General features: G+C 35.9%; 1 protein-coding gene across 2 annotated transcripts in view; it reads left to right on the top strand.

The window, feature by feature from the left end:
- Positions 1-21782, top strand: part of CDKL5 (cyclin dependent kinase like 5) — a 178711-nt gene that overhangs the window by 48082 nt on the left and 108847 nt on the right. For both annotated transcript variants that reach the window (XM_046673367.1, XM_046673366.1), the window contains exons 2-3: positions 15526-15750; positions 18865-18899. In XM_046673367.1, coding sequence (XP_046529323.1) covers positions 15687-15750; positions 18865-18899 — 99 coding nt within the window. In that variant the 5' untranslated portion in view covers positions 15526-15686. The remainder of the gene's footprint in view (positions 1-15525; positions 15751-18864; positions 18900-21782) is intronic.

Below are 21782 nucleotides of genomic sequence, written 5' to 3'. Positions count from 1 at the left end.
TTCTTTTCTTTATCTTTATCTTTCTTTTGGAAATGTGGACCATCAAGTTTTCCCTCAGTTGATAGGCAGAAAAGAATTGAAATGCAGATTGATTTTTTTTAATACTTCCTAAAAAGATTTGATACAAAGGATAATGAAACTGAACACCTCCCCCCCCATAAAGCTTTGGAAATACCTGAGTTTTATTTACCTATTTTGTCCTAGAAATAGAAAACAATTTTTGAGTACCTATTTCATATGCATGGCCTAGACCCAGGATACAGTAAAGATATGGTATCTAGTTTCTAGGAAACTATGATTTACCTAAGGGTATTAGATATGCAAACAATAAATGTCTAAATAAGTATATGCTGAATGTAAGAATTTATAGATTATTCTTTTAAATTCTTATCATGGGAATCTATTAATTAGTCTTAAGAATCTAAAGAAAATGCCCCAGAGTTTATAGAGAATAACTTCTAACTGGGCTGAACAGAGAGAAAGTTATAATTTACTTGATTTTTAAAATGATGGCTAACATTTCAGTTGGTGAAGACTGGGGCTAGGGGTGGAGAAATGATCTGAACAAAGGCACAGAAGTGAGAAAGTGAAAGGCAGTTTCTAAGTGTTGATGAGTAAGTGTAGTAGGTTTGGAGCCAAGGATTCTTGTAGGGCAGAAGTGGGTGATTGCCAAGGATTATTGTTAAATTCACAGGAAAGCAATCACTGAAAGTTATAGTTAATTTCAGATTAAGTAACATGACTGCCCTGAGCCTAAATTTTCCTCTCTATAAAATTAGACCGGGTGAGATGATCCCTAACCTACTTAATAAGTGTTCAATAGGTATTTTTTGAATGAATAAATGAGTGAGCGAGTGAAAGAGATGCCTTTAGCTATTTTCCTTGACATCATGCCATAGGAATTTGGACTTTTTTTGGTAAGCAGTGGGAAATCAATTTTTGATAGTAACAACCATAGTCTAAAAAGAGTAAGCTGTGGTCCCTTCTTGTGAATAATGCTTATGTGTTTTTAAATTTGTTTCTTTCTGTAGAAGTCAGTGGAATTAAGTTAAATCTTGAGTTTCTCATATTCTCAATTTATATGGCTTATATTCCTTCCTGTTGACCTGAAGTTCAAGTTTGTATTCATTCATCTATTCATGATATCTGTATTGTGCAGCATCAAACTTCCCATAATAAATAACAACTAATAAGACCCTATAGTTGTCAGTCATGTAATATTGTTTTTCGTATGCTCCTCTCTATTCCCAGTTTCAGTTAGCAGTGTCTTGATACACCCAATAGTCAAGGCAGAAATTTTGTAATCATCTAGACTTCTGCATTTCTCATTCATCAACTGTTTTTAAATTGTCACTGTGTCTTTTGAGTACACCTAAATATCTCAAATCTGTTCTCGCTGTTGCTGCTTTAGTTGAGATTTTCCTCATTTTGTGCCTGGCCTCTATCAGTAGTTTTCTGATTAGTGTCTCTGCCCTAACCCTCTTCCTGCCGCCATGGTGATTTTTCTGAAAGATAACACTAAGTACTCACTGAAAAGCTTCTCTTGATTTACTGTTGTCTATGGCGGTAACCTTCAAACTTCTTGTAAAGCAGTTCAACTCTTTCTTCAAATACAGGGGAAATGCACTTGTGGCATGGCATACAAGGCTTTTTGTGATTTAGTCCCTGTCTCATGTCTCTACATTCCTGGACCTCTGCCCTGGATTTCAGATAAGTTGAATGACTTGAATTCTACAAACACTGCTTGTTGAGTTTTTTTTCAACCTGTGGTTTAGCACAAACTTTGCCTAGAATGCCTTTACCCTTTTGTCTATCTAATATTCTGTTCTTGTCTCAGGAATGTCACCTGAATCTTCAGTGATAAGAGTGTCTTTTGTATGCTAATAGGATGACTCCTGGCAGAGGCCACTAGATAACTTCAGGACAGGCCCTAGTCACCACAAGGACCAAGCTATGATTAGAAGGTTAGAACTTTCAGCTCCCTCCTCCCACACCCACCTCTGGAGAAGGGAGAGGGGCTGGAGATTGAGTTCAACTACCAGTGGCCAACAATGTAATCAGTCATGCCTACATAATGAAATCTCCACAAAAACCCCTAAATGACAGGGTTTTGGGGAGCTTCTGGGCTGGTGAACACATTGAGGTACTGGGAGGTCCTGGGAAGGTGGTGTTCCCTAAGAGGGCATGGAAGCTCTACACCTCGCCCTCCTTCATACCTTGCCCTATGCATGTCCTCCATTTGGCTGTTTCTGACTTGTATCCTTTATAATAAAGCAGTAATGGTAAGTAAAGAGTATTCTTGAGTTCTGTGAATCATTCTAGGGAATTATCAAACCTGAGGAGGAGGTTTGGGAACCCCCACATTTTTAGCCAAGTCAGACAGAAGTACAGATGGCCTGGGGACCCGGGACTTGTGACTGGCCTCTAAAGTGAGGGAAGTCATGTGGGACTGAGCCTTTAAACTTGTGGAGTCTGATGTTAACTCTGGGTAGTTAGTGTCAGAATAGATTGTAGGACACCCAGTTGGTGTCAGAGAATTGGTGTTGGAAAAGACATCACGTATTTGGTATCAAGGATGCTTAACCCCAGTTTACAAATGGAAACAAACCAAAGCTTCAAGAGACTGCTCAACTCAACATTAAGTTATAATTCCCTTGAGGGGGAAAAACATATCTGTCTTCTTTTAACATATTAAATTTTTGTTATTTATTAGTCATGTGTTCAAATCTCTTTTGAACTTAATTGGATGCATTCATCAATTAATAACCTTGATGAAATTGCTTGTAATTTTTACTGCTAATTCGTTTGGTCAAAGTAATGTTACTTACCCGTCTAAAGTTAGCAGGACAAACAGCTGAGGAAGTGCAAGATCTGTAGCTTGATTTTCTTCAGTTTTTTCTATATTTTAAATAGGACACAATTATCTCTGTAAATAAAAATAACTTCCTCCCAACCCATTTGGAAAATATCCCAGACTTCCTCTTCATGCTTTGCAAAGTTGCTGCTGTCTAGTCATCATTACTATTTGTTTTTTCCCTTTAACATAAGTGATCCTCTCAGGAATAGCTTCATCACCAGATGTTTGGCCAGCAGTATTTCACTTACTCTGGTTTTGCAGTTTTTCTGAAATAGGCTGAAAGGTAATCACTGCAATTCTTCCCTTGTTCTGAAGTGATTTTACTCAGTTGCTCTTGAAACTTGCCTTGGTACGTGATTTGGAACCATAAGGAAAAGAGAGAAGGTAGGATATATATATTTTATATTCGTCCCTTATGAACTGACATTTATTAATTGAGGGTTTTGGCACTCATTTTCAGTTTGAGAGATTCTGAATGTTTAGAAATGAAATTGTGGCACTTGAAAGCTAGAAGGGACCTCAGAGATCATCCAACAGAGGAGCCTTATTTTTTAACTGAGGAAATGAAAGTTGTCAAGGTCAACCATAAATCTGATGCTTTGCCTTGGTGAGAGAAATCCAGGTTTCAGAATCTCTCTGATGTAATCTCCAGTCTACAACTTCAAGGACCAGGAATCTAGAGACATGATAAGAAGGTCAATTTGTGACCGTATTAACACCATTTAGCCTGGCAGCAGCCTTTGTGAATTTTCTAGATTATTGACAGTGTTTGAAATTGCTTGATGTCTTTAGGCCCAATGAACTCTACCATGTACTTTTCAACTTTTCAATTAGTAGATTTTCAAATTTTCGAAAAACAGCTTTCTTTTTCAAGTATAATCTTGTGTAGAACCAGTGTACAAAACAGACATAAGTGGTATTTAATTAGAATACAATTTTAAGTATAATTTTGATTTATTGGAAAATAAATCAGTGAGAAAACTCAAATTTGTGACGTGTTGTATTAGAGTGTATATGTATTTCACTTCAGTCTCTAGCTTAAAACAACTGAATGTATCTATCGTAATTCATTTACCTGGACCCCTATTGATGTGTATTTAGGTGGTTTCCATTCTTTTGCTTTTATAAACAACGCTCCAGTGAGTAATGTATGCTCATCGTGTGTGTGTGTGTGTGTGTGTGTGTGTGTGTGTTTCTGAGGGTAAATTCCTAGAAATGTAATTATTGTGTCATTAGAATATGGTTGTTTTTAGTTTTGAAAGATATTATCAAATTGGCCTCCAAAAAATTATATCACTATACATTCCCACCAGCAATGTATGAGCAAGCTTAATTCCCTCATGCTTCCATAATTATGCTATGCTAATTTTGGTTTTTGCTAATCTGAAAAATTGTATCTCAGTATGTAGTTTTTTTGTTTTAGACTGGCACCTGAGCTAACATCTGTTGCCAATCTTCTTTTTTTCCTTCTTCTTCTCCCCAAAGCCCCCAGTACATAGTTATATGTTCTAGTTGTAGGTCCTTCTGGTTGTGCTATGTGGGATGCTGCCTGAGCATGGCTTGCTGAGTAGTGCTAGGTACACACCCAGGATCCGAACCAGCGAAACTCTGGGCTGCTGAAGCGGAGTGCAAGAATTTAACCACTTGGCCCCGGGGCTGGCCCCAGGGTGTAGTTTTAATCTTCAGTTTTTATTATATGTAAAGTTGACTAACTTTTTGTGTGTTTAAGGGCCATTTGTGTTTCATTTTCTGTGAACTATTTGTTCATATCACTTTGCCCATTTTTAAAATTGAGTTTCTGTCCCTCTTATTGAGTAGTAGGGACCTTTTATGTATTAGGATATTAACTCTTTGTGATATAAATTGCTGATTTTTTCCTCACTTTTTAATTTCTCTTTTCCTTTTGATTTTTGCGTTTTTCATTTTTATAGATGTCTAAACCCAGATTTAACATGGCTAAAATGGAATCCTGGATTTCCTCCCTTCCCTTAACCTGTTCCTTTTCTAGTCTTCCTCACATCAAGAAGCAGCAACCTCCATCTACTCATAGCTCAAGCCCCATCTGAGAAGTTATCCTTGATTTCCCTTTCCCTCACTTCCCATCCCTAATCCATCCCCAGTTGTATTGGCTTCGCCTCCAAGTATATCCCGAATCTATCCATTTCTCTTTTTAGCCACCAGTTTAGTTCATCCTGTCCTTATCCTTCACCTGAGTGGCTGCAATGGCTTCCTAGTTGTTATACCCGCAAACTGACATCTCCCCTTCCAGGCACAGAGCCATTTTCTACTCTGTAGCTTATATGAGCTTTTCAAAATGCAAATCATCTGGTTGTCATACCCCCTCTGAACTCACCCCTCCCAGTCTTGTTCAAAACCCTCCCATGGCTTCTTATGTCTCATGAAAAAGATAGAACATCCCGATCTACTATTTCTTCAGCCTCACCTTGCACTAGGTTATTAACCACCCCACCCCCGCCACCTTTGAGTCTTTTGTGTCTGCCATGTTCCCTCCTGACTTGGGACTTCCACATAAATCATCATATCTTGGAGCATCCCTCCTCCTCCATAAGTTTGTTGAATTATCCTACAGCTCTCAGCTCACTCATTGCTTTCTCTGGAAGAGCCAGCCCTCCTTAATTAGGTGGAAAACCTCTGTTACAAGCCATTGTAGCACCTTATATGTCTTTTTCATAGCACTTATATTTACAATTTTATACTTATTGTGTGATTCTTTGATAAAATTCATGAGATAAGGGATCCTGTCTATTTCCTTTACTCATATGTCCCCAGTGTCTAGCACGGTGCCTGCATGGCATATGGATAGCTCTCAAGACATAGTTATTGAATGATTGCTTTAATTGTAGGTTCTTAGATGTAGAGTTTACAGAATGTACTGTTTTACCCTTTCCAAAAAATGTGACTACATTTGCTCTTGGCCAGACTTTGTTCTCATCTTCTTTTCACTATGACTTTCTCCAGACCACTACAGTTCAGCAATCTCATCTCCAAAGTCTTAATGCCTTTCAGGGATGAAGTTTATCTAGGCAATGGTCTTGAATTCATTTAAAGCCTGTAGGTATTCTTCAATAGTCTTGGACTTCAGTTCCTTCTATCATTTTTCATCTGAAGGTTATTTTATTTGGAGGAGAGGATAATAACTTAGACCACATTTTCTGACCCATGTTAACCCGGCAAAATCTAGGTGGTCTCCAACTTTTGTTAAATTTATCTTAAATTCAGTTATTTAGAATTTGGAGAGCAGAACAAGTTCTCCCATAGAAACCGTGATAAAGTTGATACTTACATTTTTCATGCAGGTGCCTTCAAAACCTTTTTAACCAATAATGTAACAAATAGTATAGTATTAATATGAATCCTGAATTTCTCTGATGCCAGTTTAGCTCTTTTTTCCAATCTGAACCATGAGGCCCTCACGTTCTCAGGAAGGGCTGGGAGTTTAATAGGGTTGGCAGTGCTGGGAGAAAAATCGAGTAGCTGGGTGGAAGGTACATTGAGTTGGTCTTGGTTTCCTGCCTTGTGGAAGGATTCTAAAGGTAAAGGGTGGGGAGGCAAGCTACATGTTTGGTAGTTTGAAATTTTTATGCTATTAAACTGTGCGTATGTTTCTCATGATAGTCAAATATCAGTTTGATTTACTAATGGGAACTGAATTATAGAGAATGGATTGATAAATCAAATTATTCTCCACTATTGGAAAAATAAAGCAAAATGAAGATCCTATTAATTACGGGTCAAGTGGTCCTATCTAGGAAGAAAACTAAGTAGGAGTGCATTATCTTCTTGCTTGTATTCAACATAGAGAATTCTCTGCAAGAGAGTAATTAGGATGTTTTTTCACAAGGCTGTGCTTTCCGTAGAAATTATTTCCTTCCATGCATGGATCACGAGTTTTAAGATGCTTTCAAACCATTTGAACTCTCTTATTATAACAAGTTTTGTCATGTACCAAATTCATTCCTGTGCAATTTTCAGTGACAAAATGGTTCTCTCATTTCTATGTATAAAAACAATGCCAGAAACAAAAACAAAACTCGTGATTCAACTGATTTTGTACTCTCTTTGGGAAGAAGAAAAGACCCGTTGAGATGAAGATTATAATTTCAGCAACAAAGGAAACATTCAAGGCCCAGGCAGCTCTTAAATTCAATACTAATAATATATGAAATAAATTATAAGCCTTATGTTTCTGTCACTTCTCGTAGGTACCTGCTTACTTGCCAATGCAGAGACAAGATTGCTTAATTCTAGGTGTATTTCTTAGTGCAAGACAAATCCACTTTAAAATGCATTCTGTTATTTGTTTACAAAGTTAATGGTTAGTAATCAGAAACTCAAACGATTTTTGAGAAATTGTTAGAATCTTCGTGTGGGAAGGGACCTTAGAGGACATCTAGTTTAGTACATGACTGTTTTTACCACGATCAAACTGCTTCCAGAGGCATCTTCCTGCCCTCTGCCGGTCCCTGTCTTGTCTGCTATGCTTCGGATTACAGGTCTTCTCTGTTCCTTGAATTTATCAAGCTCTGTAAGACTCTTTGTACTGCCTGGAACGCTTTTCTCACATCCCTGTTCCCATGGCTGGCTTCTTTACATTAAAGAGATTTCACTCAAATCTTCCCTCCTCAGGTAGGTCTTTCCCAGACCACCCTATCTAAAGGACCCCGCCTTCTCAATTGCCGTAACTCTCTATCATAAGACTGTTTTCTTTCCTTTATAACATTTGTCACTGTCTGGAATGATCATGTTTGTTTATTGTCTCTCTCCCCTCAGTAGGCTCCATGAGAGCAGAGGTCTGCTCTATCCTGAAGCATCTAGAAGTTGGCTGGCCCACTGTAGGTATCCGGCAGATATTTATAGAATGAATGAGTAACCATTGATGGTTCGTTGTTGTCCAGTCATTACTGAGCTGAAATTTGTCTCCTTTTCTCTTCTACCACTGATTTTAGTTCTTCCCTCTGAAATAACTCAAATCGCCTGCTCTACTCCTTCTTTTTTGAAGAGTCTTCAGACATTTGCTTGTCAGTCATCTCTCGAGGCCAAACTCACCCAGTTTCCTCACCAGCTTCTTAGGAGGCATGGTTTTGGAGTGTGGTCATTATCCAGGTTATCCATCACTGGGAGTTTTTGGTTTTGTTGTTGATACTCAGCACTAGACATAGCACATTATGTGGAGTCTGAGCTTCAGAGATAGTTCAGTTAAGCTTTTTTGGTTAATGTAATATTGAAATGCTTTATCTTTGGTAAAAATTGTTTTACCTCCATATAGATGAGCAAGGAACTATTTAGATATGATGTCACTATCAGAATTACTCTTTTAGTTCTTAAAAGCTTGTTTTATTGTGGAATATGACAACTTAGGAATATGTAAAACGTAAATATACACTCTAATATCTATTTAGCTGTCACTCAAGTCAAGGAATAGAACATTACCAGTGTCCCAGAAAGCCCCTTTATTTATCTTTTCTCAGTCTCAAATCCTCCTTGGAGGTAATTGATATCCTGATTTTTGTAAGAAATACTTCCTTGGTCACTTATTTCTTATAGATTTACAACTTATATATGCATACTTAAGCAGTATAGTTTATAGTTCAGCTTTGCCTGTTTAAGAAGTGTATATAAACGAAACGATACTGTTGCATTAGTTTTCTGTTGTTTTGCAATGAATTACCACAAACTTAGCAGCATAGGACAGCACCCATATATTAGCTCCTAGTTCTGAAGTCCCTCATGGTGTAGCTGGGTTCTCTGCTCAGGATATCATAAGCCTGAAATCAACGTGTTGGCTGGGCTGAGTTCTCTTTTTTTCTTGATTAGTTCTAAAGTTGATCTCCAAGATCCAGCTCTTTGTTCTTTTTGTGTTTGTGTGTGTGAGAAGAGGATTGGCCCTGAGCTAACATCTGTTGCCAGTCTTCTTGTTTTTGCTTGAGGAGGATTGTTGCGGCTAACATCTGTGCCAGTCTTCCTCTATTTTATGTGGGATGCCTCCACAGCATGGCTTGGTGAGTGGTGCTGGGTCTGCACCTGGGATCTGAAACTGTGAACCCCTGGCTGCCAAAGCAGAGTGTGCGAACTTAACCACTATGCCGGCCCCTTAGCTCTTTGTTCTTTTGATCTCTATTGTTTATATGTTTTCTATTTCATGAATTTCTGCTCTTAATTATTCCTTTCTTTATATTTTCTTTGCATTTATTTTGCTCTTCTTTTTTTAAACTTCTTGAGATTGATGCTTAGTTTATTAATTTTTGTTTTTTAATATTTCCTGATATATGCATATATAATGCTCTGAGTTCTCCCCAAGCAATGCTTTAGCTTCTTCCCATAAATTTGTATTTTTGTTATTGTTAAATATTTATTATGATTTCTTCTTTGACTGACTTGTGGATTATTTTAAGAATGTATTTGTTAATTTCCAAACATATGAGTATTTTCTAATTATTTCTTTTGTGATTGATTTCTTCTATACTTGCATTGTGGAGAGAGAACATCCTCAGACTTCAGTCCCTGTAGTTTGTTTTGAATTGTGTTGTGGCCTAGCACATTATCAGTTTTTGTAAGTGTTCTGTGTGTGCTTGGGGAAAAAAAAGATATTCTGCAGTTCTTTGCTACAGTTTATAAGTTCATTTGGTCGAGTTTTAAAAATATGTTTAAAATCTTCTGTATCCTGATATTTTTCTTTTTAAACTGTCCGTTGAGTTCCTTTCCTGTTATTCTATCTGTCAGTTCTAGAATTCTAATTTATTTTTAAAATTTGATCTTTCACCTTTTAGACCTTCCAGTTCTGTCAAAGTGTTCTATCCTTGGATTTTTATTAATTCAACCCCCTGTAGTTGTTTCGTAGTCTATTCCTGATCATTCTAATATGATAAGTCTTTCTGGGTCATTTTCTGTTTTGGTCATTTCTGTGGGTTCTTGTTGATGGTATCTTTTTACCTTGTGTGTATGGCTATCTTTGATTATGTACTGCACAATGTAAACGAGGAATTATCTGTAGCAATATGGTGAGGCCGGGTTGATGTTCTCTTCCTGCAGAGATTGGCTTTTTTTCACTACCTCCTTTGCTTCAGCCAGATGACTGGTGGCACTACCAATGTGAATGTGGGACCCCCTCAGTCCAAGGTATACTTAGAGGTTCATTTAGGTCCCCCAGATGACAGAAAGCTACAATTCAAGTGTGTCCAAGGGCTAATTTCTCTTTGGTTTTCTTTATCCTGGGAGTATGGCTCTTTTGGGTTTCGGCTTCAGGTGAGTGGTGGCTTATCAAACTCCCTCCTTTGAAACACTCTTGCCTTTGACTTTTTTGACCCTGGTTTCAAGAGCAGGCCTGCTTTTCTCCCATTTTTTCTGGATCTTCAAGTGCCTGAGGGCCAAAACGTTTTTGGGTGGTTTGGTTTACCTGTCTGGGTTCTCTTCTTTTACCTTGATTTCAGCCAGGTAATTCTTTATAATCTTGCTAAGTTTTGGGGGTTTCTAAGCTGTTTTTAAAAAGTGTTCCCTCCAGTATTTGTATTTGTCCTCAAAGGGACATTAAAATCCAAGTTATTTAATTACCTGAAACTAAATTGTCTGAGTTTTCGCACCCTAAAAAAATTAATCAGCAATTATTATTCGTATAAAATTAAATTCAATTTGGCATACTTTTTTTTCTCAGTATGAATACTGGTAGTTAAAAGACTGTCTTGATACTATGTTCTGTATTTACTTGCACATTTAAATTCTGATTCCCAGTTCGCATTACTCAATTTTGCTTTCCACAGAGAATAAGTGGGACCAAATGTTCTTTATACATAGTTACTTACAGAATTTTTGGGGTGCTGAGTCTTCTTAGTGGGAATGATTTAATTTTTATCTCCAGTTTCCTTTAAGAAATGAGCCATACCATTATTGGCAGAGAGTGGAACATTTAAATGTTTCCTGGATTTTCTTCTAAAACAGCCACAGAAAATGAAAGAATGATTCATTCTCAGAAACACTCTGAGCATCTTACCTGGAATGTAACTGACTTAGATCTTCATATGGCTAGCTTCTTCTTCTTATTGATATTTCACCTCAGATGTCACTTCTTTAGAGAGGCCTCTCTGTCTGAGTAATTACTCCTTTTTTCCCCTTTCACTACATATATCAGTATCTGATGATAATCTTGTGTTTTTTCCTCCATCAGCAAAATGTAAAACTCCATGAGGACAGGGACCCTGCCTATCTGGTTCACCACTGTCTCCTGTGTCTTATTTACTCTTTCCCTGAAACATGTTAGTCAGTTATTTGCTTAATAAATGAATGAATAGAATAAACATTTATTATTTTCTTCTGAAGTTGTGACATCATTTTCTCTAAATGTCTCAGTCATCCTTTAAAAATTTGTGATTCCACTGAATGAAAGTTAAGTTTTCTGAAATAAGTATAGGCTGCTTTCTCTTGCCTTCCTTTTTGCAAAAACATATTTTGTAAATGTTGAATGAAAAATCAGATAATAAGAATCTGACCTGAAGTAAATGTTAGAGTGACAAAGAAATATTTAGCATTGGGGCTAACTGTGGCCTTGTTATGTATTGAACTGAAAGTAGGTCAGCATGGCTGGAGTGAAGCAAGCCAAGGGGAAGAATAGTTGGAGGTGATATCAGAGGAGGGGAGGTTAAGGCCTTGTGGCTCATGTGGACTTTGACTTTCACTCTTACTGATACCAGAGGCCATTGGAGAGTTTTGAGCAGTGACATGATCTGACTCATCCTAAAGATTGGTGTGTTGAGAACAGACTGAAGGGGGAGGTGAGTGTGGAGCTGTAGGGATATTTAAGTATGGTCTACTTCTGGGCTCTCACATCAGTTCCACTGGCTGATTTGTCTGTTGCTGTGCCAAGATGACCTGTCTTAATTTCCATAGCTCAATTCTAACCCTCAGTGTAGTTGGTAGGCCATCCTGCCAGATCCTACCCTCAAGGCTGAGCCTTCTTCTCTTATTCAGGAGGGTGTTGACTGTACTTGGAACTCTGCTCTTTCATATATATTTTAGAATCAGCTTATCTGAATTCCTCAGAAAACCCGGTAGGTATTTTGATTGGAATTGCATTGACTGTATAGATTAGTATGGAGAGAACTGACATCTTTGTAGTATTGAATCTTCCTAGCCAAAAAATTGGGATAACTCCATTTATTAAAGTCATCTTTAGTGCCTTTGAAGAAAGTTGTATATGTATATAAAATATATAAATATATGTATTTGAAGAGGTCTTGAATATCTTTTATGTTAAATCCTATGTACCTTTTTTGTTATTGTAAATGTGATTTAAAAAAATTACATTTTCTGTTTCTTATTGATGTTTACAAATGCAGTTGATATTTGTAGATTAAGCATGTATTCAGCTACCTTGCTAACACTTATAATTCTAATAATTTATTTGTAAATTCCTTTGAATTTTTTATGTAGACAATAATATCTATAAATTCTATTTTGCTTCCCTCTTTCCAATCCTATATATTTTCTTCATTTGTTTTTTCTTGTTTTATTGAGCTGGCTAGAACCAACCAGGATAATGTTTAATAGTAATGTTAATCAGTATTAATTGTAGGACTTCTTGTCATGATCTTAATTTTTAATGGGACTGTGTCTAATATTTCACATTTAAGAATGACGTTATAGGTTTTTGTCGGATACTTTTGTCAGGATTTGAACATTTTAAAAGCATTTAATTATGGATATGTTGCTTTTTAGCAAGCTTGTACCAGTTTACATTCCTATCATCAGTGTGTGAAAAGGCACATTTCTTCCTATCAATTCTGATCCACATCACATGGGGTACTCATATTTTTTAAAAAGTTTCAAATTTCATAGGCAGCAAAGAAGATTTCTTTACTGGTTTTGATTTATTGCTTCCTTTTTTTTTTAAGATTTTATTTTTCCTTTTTCTCTCCAAAGCCCCCTGGTACATAGTTGTATATTTTTAGTTGTGGGTCCTTCTAGTTGTGGCATGTGGGATGCCGCCTCAGCATGGCTTGATGAGCAGTGCCATGTCTGTGACCAGGATCCAAACCCGTGAAACCCTGGGCCGCCGAAGCGGAGCGCGTGAACTTAACTACTCGGCCATGGGGCCAGCCCCATTTTTATTACTTCCTTCTAAACCAATATTTTGTATTGATACAGCTGTTATTCTTAAAGATAGAATAGGTCTTTTTGAAACAAGGAACTTATTTTGAAATAATTTTGGATTTAGGGGAGAGTTGGAAAGATGGTACAAAGAATTTCCTGTTTCATAGACCCTTTACCCAGATTCCCCAAATGTTAACATTTTACCATATTTGCTTTATCATTCTGTCTCTCTTCTCTTCCTCCATACACACATGCATATTTTTTTCTGAACAATTTAGGTTGCAAACTTTCTCTCTAAATGCTTTGGTGTTCTTTCTTCCTTTTTTTGTTAAACTTTTTCGTTTTTGAGGAAGATTGGCCCTGAGCTAACATCTGTTGCCAATCTTCCTCTTTTTTTCCTCCCCAAAGCCCCAGTACATAGTTGTACATCCTAGTTGTAAGTCATTCTAGTGCTTCTATGTGAGATGCCTCCATGGCGTGGCTTAATGAGCAGTGTGTAGCTCCGTGCCCAGGATCCGAACTGGCGAACCCGGGGAAGCTGTGCCAAAGTGGAGCACATGAACTTAACCACAGCCATGGAGCCGGCCCCTGTTAAACTTTTTATTAGATTGTCTTATTCTAGAGATTCTGGGCTGTACTTTATTTATTTAATCAAAATATAATTGACATATAACATTATATTAATTTCAAGTGTACAACATAATGATTCGATATTTGTATGTATTGTGAAATGATCACCACAATAAATTTAGTTACCATCCATCACCACACATAGTTACCAATTTTTTTCTTGTGACGAGACCTTTTAAGATTTATTCCCTTAGCAACTTTCAAATATGCAATACAGTATTATTAACTATAGTCATCATGCTGTACATTGTATCCCTAGGATTTATGCGTTTTATAACTAGAAGTTTGTGCCTTTTGACCACCTTCACCCATTTTGCTATTTCTTAAAACAAGAGCATTGTTTTATATAACCACTGTGCTATTATTAAAGTAAAAAATTTATCATTGATACAATATTATTATCTAATCTATAGACATTTAAATTTTATTAGTTACCCTTTATAGCAAAAAATTTTTTTCTTCTCCAGGATCCAATCCAGGATCATGCATTATATTTAGTTATCATGATTCTAAATCTTCTTTTCTGGAACAGTTATTTAGTCGTTCCTTATCTTTCATGCCCTAGACATTTTTAAAGAATACAGGCCAGTTATTTAGTAGAATGTCCCTCAGTTTGGGCTTGTCTGTTGCTGCCTCTGGTTAGATTCAGGTTTTACCTTTTTGGAAATTATGCCACAGAAGTGATGTTGTGATGCATCCTATCAGGAGGCATATCATGTTGACTTGTCCTATTATTGATGATGTTAACTCTGATCGCCTAATTAAGGTAGTGTCTGGCAGGATTCTTGACTATGAAATTACTTTTTTTCCCTTCATAATTAAGAGGTATCTTACAGGGAGCTACTTTGAAATTAGATAATATGCTGTTTTCCATCAAACTTTCAATCACTAGTTTTAGCACACATTGATGATACTTGCCTGAAATAATTATTACCATGGTGGTTGCCAAATGGTGATTTTCTAATTGCATCACTACATTTATCATTTGGAATTATACTCTAAAGAAGAGTTTTTCCTTCTCCCTCACTTAGTTAGTAAGGTCTGGTACATTTTTATTTCATTTTTTGGATTATAATCTGCTGCTATCCTTATTTATTTTGCTGTTGAAATATTCCTCATTTGGTCAGTGGAAGTCTCTTTAAGATGACTCCTGTTTCTTTTAGACATGTCCCATCATTCTTTGAGCACTTCCGTACTTTCTGGCACCACAAAAATATATCCTGGGCTCATATTGTAGTTGTTTTCCCTGCCCTAGCTTGGGAATCAGCCATTTCTCCAAGGAACCTGGGAGCCTTTTATTGGCTCAGTAGCTGTCCTCATGGCTATTGGAGTGTCATTGCTTCTAGGCCCCCACAGCAGTCAGAGCTAAGGAGTATATGTTTGTGTGTATGCATATTTGCACACACATTTATATGTATTTGTACATCTCTCTATATTAAGATCTGAGCTTGTATGGGTAACTCTAATTCCAAGCCTTTCCCCTTTTCATATTTGTAACTTCCTTTTATGAGAGTAAGAGACCAAACTTATTATCCACAATATGTTTACTTATTTGTTCAATCCTAGAATACACATAAAGAAGTTTCATATCTCTGTGTAAAAACAGATGTCTAAGTAGATATAATATTTGTTTATATTTCTATTTGTCTTTAGCTTGAGGGGAGTATGTAGCTAAAATATTGGTTTCAAAAGTTACCTGGGGTTAATTCTTTTGCCCCTGGCCCCCTTCAGTGTGGTTGTTATTTATTTCAAATACAGTTAGGTACATTTTGTTTGGGTTCCATTTTGGATTCTTTCCTCCTATTATTATTTCTTGCTTTTTTTTTAAGTAATGAAACATTAACATGGTTTTAAAAGAAGTGTACAAAAAGATAGGATAGGTTATTAGAGTACTGAGATAGAAAACTTACGGCTTTTAATTGTGTTTGTTCTTACAGGGAATCAGTTAATGCTTCACAGTATAACAAATATGTGAAAGTTCCACCATACTGTGAGAATTTCTTCGGACATTTTTTCGTTCTATTTACTGCACAACTTTGTCGAAGTTCTTTTTTAATGCCATGTTCTGTGGCTTGCATCAAAAGAGGAGTTTGTCTTCATGAAGATTCCTAACATTGGTAATGTGATGAATAAATTTGAGATCCTTGGGGTTGTAGGTGAAGGTAAGTTTAGCTTTCCTTGAGTTTTAAGCAATGTACAGTTATACCTACCACCAAAAAAGTTACTAATTCAGATCCTATTAATTTAACCTATATTCATTCATATATGTGCCTAAGAGTAAAATATTAAAAATAAAATTACTCTTAAACTATTTGGACCTTATTTTCCAGTGGAAATTTAATAGCATTTTAAAACTCTTTAAAGTTTAATAAATCAGGGATTTCTTTTTTTTAAAATTAATTTCACTTTTTCTTTTTACTGTTCCTTTTGAAGATTGGCCCTGAGCTAGCATCTGTTGCCAGTCTTCCTTTTTTTTCTTTCTTCTTCTCCCCAAGTCCCCTAGTACACTGTTGTATATTCTAGTTGTAGGTCCTTCTAGTTCTGCTGTATGGGACGCCACCTCAGCATGGCTTGATGAGCGGTGCTAGGTCCACGCCCAGATTCTGAACCGGTGAAACCCCAGGCCACTAAAGCAGAGCGCGCAAACTTAACCACTCGGCCACTGGACCAGCCTCTAAATCAGGGATTTCTTAAGGCTGCCTTCATTTTGTTCTTTACATGAGCAATCATTGTTTCTTTAGTCTACAATTTTTTGGTTACAATTTATTTTTATATCAGCTAGGCTTATTTTGAGCAACTTAAAATTTCTTTTGTGTAAATTAATTTTTACATAATACGTGGTAAATAAATGAATAAATAACTTCTGTTTGCCTTTGAGAATGGCAAACTGCATTTTATAAATTCTGAGGCATACAATTTGGTCGTATTTTAACATCTCTGAAATCAAGATGTGTGATTTTCTTCCCTAGTAGTGCACAAAATAATGCTTATAATCTATGACTTCATTGATTTGATGAAATATCAAAGTCTTTTTTTTTTTTGTAAGTCTTTCTGATTTTTCCTTCTTAGTAATTTTTTTCTCTTGACTTAAAGATAACTTTATGGGGGCCGGCCCCGTGGCTGAGTGGTTAAGTTTGCGTGCTCCGCTATGGCGGCCCAGGGTTTCGCTGGTGTGGATCCTGGGCGCAGACATGGCACCACTCATCAGGCCATGTTGAGGTGGCGTACCATGTGCCACAACTAGAAGGACCCACAACTAAAAAAATATATACGACTATGTACTGGGGGGATTTGGGGAGAAAAAGCAGAAAGGAAAAAAAAAAGCTTGGCAACACTGGTTAGCGCAGGCGCCAATCTTAAAAAAAAATCTACAGCTAGCAAAAAAAAAAAGATAACTTTATGCAGATTTTGATAAATGATTCTGTTAACAAAGGATAAGTGATTATGATTATGATAGTTTCTTAACATATCTTTAAAGAAAATGTTACAAAAACTTCATATTTCAGAATTTTCAAACGTGATTTTCAAATTTTCAAACATTTTCAAAATGTGAACAGCAAAGCTGTTCTAGGTTTTAATATTAAGTTGTTAAATCCTTTTCAAGTAAATAGAAACAATTAAAATATTGTCATTATTGGGTGTTTGCTTCAATGTCTGAGATTGAAACCGTATGAAAGGAATGGATCTTTCTTCTTTCACCAGTCAATTCCTTATCCTTTTCTTCATTGATATTAATTATGTAAATAAAACTCATTCTCAATGTCTTATCTACTGTCTGTTTTATAACAGCTACCTTTTTTATTTATTTGTTTTTTGTTTTCAAAAGTATTACAGTTGGAGACTTATACAAAAAGCTACTGACTAGAGAAGGTCAGCTCATTGGATGTAACAGAATTGGAATGTTCCAGATTCTGGGCCTAAGTTTTTCTGGATCATAACTTTATTTTTTTTTAGTATACTCATAGGTGATCATGTTCTCAGGGATTTGCTCAGATTAACTCAAACTACCAGACTGTTATATAAATCAGAATTATCAGTTTAGTTGTAGTCAAACCGAGATTGCTATATATTTTTTCTTTGTAAACTACCTCAGATGCTTTCTGGCTAAGAAAAACATATATATTAAGGAAATTAAAAACTGTCAAGCCCACTCTACATTCCTATAGCCTGTACAGTGTATTTTCATCCCATAGAAAAACTAGCATGGGCAATTAAACGAGGATTGGATGATTGCCTGGTGATTGTGGAGTTAAGTTGGATGGCTGTAATGGCCGGTTCCATCCTAACTGTGATAATAAGATTCATCCATCTCCACCAAAATGAGGGAGACTTGTTCTGGTTCCCTAGACTCTGTTGGAGACACATTTTCCAATTTCATCCCCCTGAAGTCCCCTTCTCATAGATGCATGCAGGCTTTCATTGTCTGTTGATGTCGGTGTTCTTCACAATTTTACAGACCTCAGTTATCATTCATTATGTTTTGATTCTCCTAATTAGGTTTTTCACAGTATGACTTTAACCTCAGTTTCCTGGGTACCTTGCTGTCAACTCTGTGTTCTGCCTCTAGGGAAGTAGTTTATTGGCTAGATAATATGATACATAACCCAAAAGGTAGCGAATCTCATGGAAATATACCAGGGAAAGTGGGCGTGCTTGGCCGTAAATGGCCAGAGTTCCTTGGACTGCTTGTAGCCTGTGCCCTTGATCTGAGTATTTATTTATGGCAAAAATGTAGCAACTCCTACTAGTTATTAATTGGAATGCTGAGGCCTATGCTATTTTCCTGATCAGGAAAGACATTCCAGTACTCTAGAAGATGATTCAAATGTCTTCCAGGAGGGAGAACATGGTTGGTAGGCTCTGTGCTTGAGTTTACTATTGGGAAATCATTAGCTCTTACATTTTAAGGTCCCTAGAAGCTTTTGGATTAATTTTTATTTACTTTTAAAGTTCTTATGTCCAAATCTTGTCTCCAGAAATTTTTAGCTTAAATTAAAAAAAAAGTCTCAAGTGAAATTTTATTTAAAAAGAGAAACATTTAAAAATACTTGTTGGGGAAATAGGTTGCTTATACACTTGGTTTATAAAAAATATATAATAAATATCCATGCCGTCTTTGTATGTGGCTCATTGCTTTATCACTGCAGAATATTGTTACTTTAGGAATCATTATATAACGTATACTGATAACCAACGTAAATATAATAGAGCTTTGATTTCTTCAAGAGCTGTAGTTTGTATATGTGCCCCTAACTGTTTACTTCTTTTTATTATAGGAGCCTATGGAGTTGTACTTAAATGCAGACACAAGGCAAGTACATGGTTTTTAAAAATAAGCAAATATCTGTATGTGTTTAACTATTTTGAAACGAATGTAGTATTCTGTGTGTCTGGGCATATAATTAAAACTTTCTGGCTATGATGGTGATGCTTAATGAAGTAGAATTAATATGTGAACCCAGAAAAAGACGACTACTTTTGGACAAGCTTTATCATGATTGAGTAGTCATTAATTCTTTGCAATCTTGGGTAGTCGTTAATTCTTTGCTATTTTTTCAACCAACCTACGTAAAGGTGAAAAGCTGCCTAATAGTAAGAGAGAATAAGTGGTAGAGAAGAAATAAGGTAGTGACAGATTTAATTTGTGTTCAAGTACTTAGAGCAAGGAGGAGTCTCAGTCAGTCAGTATTTTTCACGTAGACCAATAATTTAGATTGCTTGAGGAACCTGAATCCAGATTTTGAAGAGTAGTAGGTAGGTGTTCAGTTATGAAATAGGGCTTGATTATGAAATAGTGTATGATTATGATTATTGGCTGTAGTTGATCACCCTTGGACAGCTTTGAAATGAATCTTATTATATAGAAATTTGACTATGATAATAATCGCCAATTATTCAGGGAAGTTATTGCAAGTTTCCATAGCTGTTGCTCAGTAGTGAGCATGTTTTACTTAGAGACTAACTTTAAGATGGTAAGTGTTCAAATATCAAATCATTATGTTGTATACCTGAAACTAATATAATGTTGTATGTCAGTTATACTCAATTAAAAAAAATGGCAAGTGTTGAAACTGTAACATTTTCAACATTAAGTTAAATATCTTTCTGTTATATACCTAGTGCGAATATCTGGCCTCATGCAATTTTGTGTATAATTTCTTAAGACCAAAGTTTAAAATTTTTTGTGATATTTTATAATGATATAATTCACATCTGAGATGAGTTTAGCAATTTGACCCAAGCCATTTAATTTAAACTATCAAATCAATCTATCTGTTTATCTATCTATCATAACATATATGTACAGTCGTATGTGACTTAATGACGGGGATATCTTCTGAGAAATGTGTCGTTAGGCGATTTTGTCATTGTGAGAATATCATAGAGTGTACCTACACAAACCTGGATGGTATAGCCTACTACACACCTAGGCTATATGGTACTCATCTTATCAGACCTCTGTTGTATATGCAGTCCGTTGTTGACTGAAACATTATGTGACGCATGACTGCATGTATAGGTATGTATATACATAAATAAAGATGGTATAATTTTTATGTTTGTTTTTTCTTTCCTATGGTACAAAATATTACATTTTGGATTTAAGGCTTCATGATAGTTGATGTATCTTGGGGTTTTAGATCACAAATCTCTTACTTTAATTCAATGAATTTTTTATTCTTGAAATTTGATGTTTGAATTATTTTATGTTGGTAATAGTTATCTGAAGATGTCTGCCAGTAAATCCTCAAAAAATGGTTTGATACTATTGATTCTTGATTCAGGTTGATTAAGAATTTAAAATAATATAATCAAAATAAATTTAGCACCTTGAATACCTCATTAAGAAATATTACCACACTTTGAGATTAAACAAATGGAAAGCTCTCTAATGAAATGCAATGCTTTTAATGAGTTGCCTTGAGTTACAATAAATTTCTGAAGCTTTAAAAAAATAAAATTCCTGGGTAGATACTACTCAGGGGAAATAGGTTGTCACTTTCGAAGTTAAATTTGCTTCTTTCATGAACGTAATACCTCCTTTTGTACTATGGCTCTGTTTATATAACATAGCAAATGGAAGCTTCAGTTCTTAATCTTTGAGTTTTAAAACCCGAGAATTTCTGATATGTAATGCAAATCTCTCAACAGTGTTTTCTGTCAGTCTTTGCTGCACTTCTTCCTGTGACCTTTTTCTCTATATTTTCTTTTGACCCTGTCTAAGCTCTCCTTCTGCCTTTTATGTAAAAATAAAGTTTATTAGTTGAATATATTGTTTTTATCTTTCCTTATGTCTGGTTTACTTGTTTGTCAAAATACACTTGCTACCTGTACTTAGTTCTCATGGTGCACACTGTTGGTACCAGCAAGATGGGGCCAGAATGAAAGTGGATGAGAACAGGCATCTCTGCTTTTGGGAAACCACTCTAAATGTGAACTCTGATTCCTGGTGGCTACGTATAGGGCACTTTGGGTTACAAGGATGAATAAATCCTAGCTTTCTTGCCATTATATGGCTTATGGTCTGTCTGAAGAGATAGAAGAGTAGATACTTTAAAATGTAATCCGTGAGATTGCATCTAAAAAAATCTCTTTTTACTGCCCTTCACTAAATGGGGGACTCACAGCCCAGCTCTCCAAGTATTGTTGTTTTTTCCTTTCATTCACCTAAAAAGATGTTGCTGGATGGAAAATTGGAAGCATAAATTAGTGCCTAACTCAGAGTAATATAAATCTCTTTTTAGAATCTGCAGCTGTTTAGTCATTAGGCTTGTTAGAGTAAATCCTTTTTTCAGCTAGAATCAGACCTCCAGATCTTTACCCCATTATCCAAAAATAGAGAATTTGATGCTTCTGGTAAGATTTACCCTTTAGGACCAAACAAATGGATTACTATGTAATCTCATGTTATAGTTAAAAATGGATATAATCTTCCCTTTTGTATGTATTATATGTAAAATAATCATGCTCATATATTTTACATACCTTTGAAAAATTTAATAAAATGCTTAAAAAATGTATAAATCATGTCTGTGTGATTACATATGCATAGGTCTGTGTGATCACTTATGTGTAAATTTGATCTTTTTGTGAGAAGTTTGGCTGTGGGTGTATATATAATTAAGTAATTCCTAGCATATTGAATATTTGAGCAGGTGTGAAAGGAAGTTTTAATCTGTGTACTGTTGCAAGA

The sequence above is a fragment of the Equus quagga genome, chromosome 10 (genome assembly GCF_021613505.1).
Source record: "Equus quagga isolate Etosha38 chromosome 10, UCLA_HA_Equagga_1.0, whole genome shotgun sequence".
NCBI lineage: Eukaryota > Metazoa > Chordata > Mammalia > Perissodactyla > Equidae > Equus > Equus quagga.
The sequence above is the reverse complement of the archived record's forward strand: the minus strand, read 5'-3'. Positions and strand labels throughout refer to the sequence as shown.